This window comes from Acanthisitta chloris, unplaced genomic scaffold (genome assembly GCF_000695815.1).
Source record: "Acanthisitta chloris isolate BGI_N310 unplaced genomic scaffold, ASM69581v1 scaffold37949, whole genome shotgun sequence".
Taxonomy (NCBI): domain Eukaryota; kingdom Metazoa; phylum Chordata; class Aves; order Passeriformes; family Acanthisittidae; genus Acanthisitta; species Acanthisitta chloris.
Window position 1 is genome coordinate 1 of NW_008691531.1, and position 2207 is coordinate 2207.

Below are 2207 nucleotides of genomic sequence, written 5' to 3' on the forward strand. Positions count from 1 at the left end.
GGGGGGCAGAGGGGATGGAGGCAAGGGGAACAGTGGGGGAGCCACATCCTGACCAAGCTTCCCTTCACCAGGAGCTCTGCTGGTGCTGAGCAAGCCCCCAGGCCTGCCCGTCCTGGGTGAGTATGGCACAGGAAGGGGGGTCTAATGTGAGTGGGGGTACCTGCTTTGGGGGGCTCAGTGGGTGCTGAACCCCAACCTCTCTGCAGGGAGCCCCGGGGAGCTAAGCCTGGATACACTGCTGCCAGAGCTGAGACGACGCTTGGACTTCTCTGATGAGCTCCATGTGGTGAAGGCTCCCACCAGGTATGGTTGGGGGTCCTGGGGCAGAGAGGAGATGCTCTCCTTAGCCCCAGGGCTCAGAGCTGCCGTGTCCCACAGGGAGTGTTCTGGTCTTGTTCTCCTGTCTGGCTGCTACCACACCACCAAGCAGCTCCAGCAGTTCTTCACCAGTGCCCGCCAGAGAGGCCAGTACCCTGCCACATACCAGTGAGTCCCTGAGACCCTGCTGTGCTGGCATGGGGGTCCTGTCCCCTCCTCACCACCTCTCCCTGCAGCGCAGTCACCGTGGGAGTCCCAGCAGAGGCAGAGGGCGAGATCCGCACTGGGCTGTGCTGGCAGCAGCAGGGTGACACTGCCATGGTAAGGGGAGGGCAGAGGGTGTCCCGGGGAGTGCTGAGGGCTGTGCTCTGCAGGTGGTGCCAGTGCTAGCCCCGGGACGTCACAGCCTGGCCAGGAAGGAGGTGAAGAACACCCTGACACGCTACCGGGTGCTGGGTGCCAAGGGGGGCTGTGCCCTCCTCCAGCTCCAGCCCAGGACAGGTGAGTAGCCCCTCGATACCCCCATCCCTCAGCCATGCTTCCCTACCAATGCAATCTCACCTTCCCCTTGTGCCTCCCCAGCCTTCCCAGAGCAGCTCCAGGTGCATCTGACGCTGCTACTGTGTCCAGCCCTGGGTGACCACAAGCACTCATCTCGCGTGGGCAAGGTGCTGGAGGTGCCCTTCCTTCTGACCCCTGAGGCTGCCCCGACCCACACACAGGTATGTGGCCAAGGTGGATGCTGGATAGGGGCTTCAGCACAGCCCCCAGGGATCCTACTGAGCTGCCCACCTACATTGTAGGTGCTGGACGAGGAGTTGATGTCCCGGCTGGGGCTTTCACCGCGACAGCTCCGTCGCCTCCCGCTCCACATCCACCTGCAGGAGCTGGTGCTGCCCGAGGGCCCCCTCTGTGCCCCACCACCACCCTACTTCCTGCGCACCCTGCACCAGCTGGGGCTGCCCACCCCACCCCGCTCTCTGCCACCCCATTAAATCTTCACCTGCCACTGGGGTGGCTCAGTGTCCAGTTCTTTTCTTGGCACACACAGGATATGTTTCCCCCTGCCGTCTCCCCAGCATTGCTAGGGCAACAGCCCTGCCACCACCCCGTGTCTGACCTCGTTCTCAGCGCCAGGGCACAGCAGCATCACCACCACCACAGCTATGTCTTGCAGGAGCGACCACAGACAGTTGGGAGCGGAGGTGGCTTTTCCTGCCTGATCTCTGCCCTGGCAGCCCCAGTTCCTGCCCATAGCCCCTTGCCAGGGACAGCCCCAGCTGTGCCTGCACCTTCCTCACACAGAAGATCCAAGGCAGGATCTTATCACAAAAGTATTGTAAAGCACAGGTGAAGGGTGAGGTGGGTACAATGCAGCAATGGGGCCTTGGTGAGGTGGGAGGGAGCTGGGCACTGCCCTGTGGGCTCAGCAGGGATGGACAGGATGGTGTCCCCCCATGAGGATGTCTCCATGTGGCAGGTTTTCTGTATCCCATTGGGAGCTGCCATGTGCTGCTTCTGCTTCAGGTAGGGACAGGGGTTTCTGGTGCTCTGTGCAGGCAGTGGCCTGGCAGGAGGGGGCACAGCCCAGGGTGTGCTGTGGGCTCCCTGGGACAGCAGAACAGGTACCCGTACCAGGGTCACTGATGGGGCAGAGCAGTCTAGGGCAGCCTCTGGCTCCTGGCAGAGCATCCTGGGGGCTGTGTCAGTGCTGAGCAGCCAGAGCTAGGGGTGCAGCAACAGCTCCATTGCCCCAGAGGAGGCTGCTTGCCGCGCGCCACTCTGGGCTAGGGCACCTGAGTGGCTCTGCCTCCTGGGGACATGGGGAGCTGGGGGGAGTGGGCACAGTGGTAGGGGAACCATGCTGTCTCGGTTTGAGAGACAGGTGT

General features: G+C 62.9%; 1 protein-coding gene across 1 annotated transcript; it reads left to right on the top strand.

Annotated features, from left to right (window-relative positions):
* Positions 1-71: 71 nt before the first annotated feature.
* On the top strand, positions 72-1313 carry RPUSD3 (RNA pseudouridylate synthase domain containing 3; the record flags this gene model as incomplete). The annotated part of the gene is given in 6 exon segments (XM_009082265.1): positions 72-116; positions 207-303; positions 379-486; positions 555-655; positions 658-819; positions 901-1313. Coding segments are annotated over 6 exon segments (926 nt in total), but the record flags the coding sequence as incomplete, so codon positions are not given.
* Positions 1314-2207: the final 894 nt, after the last annotated feature.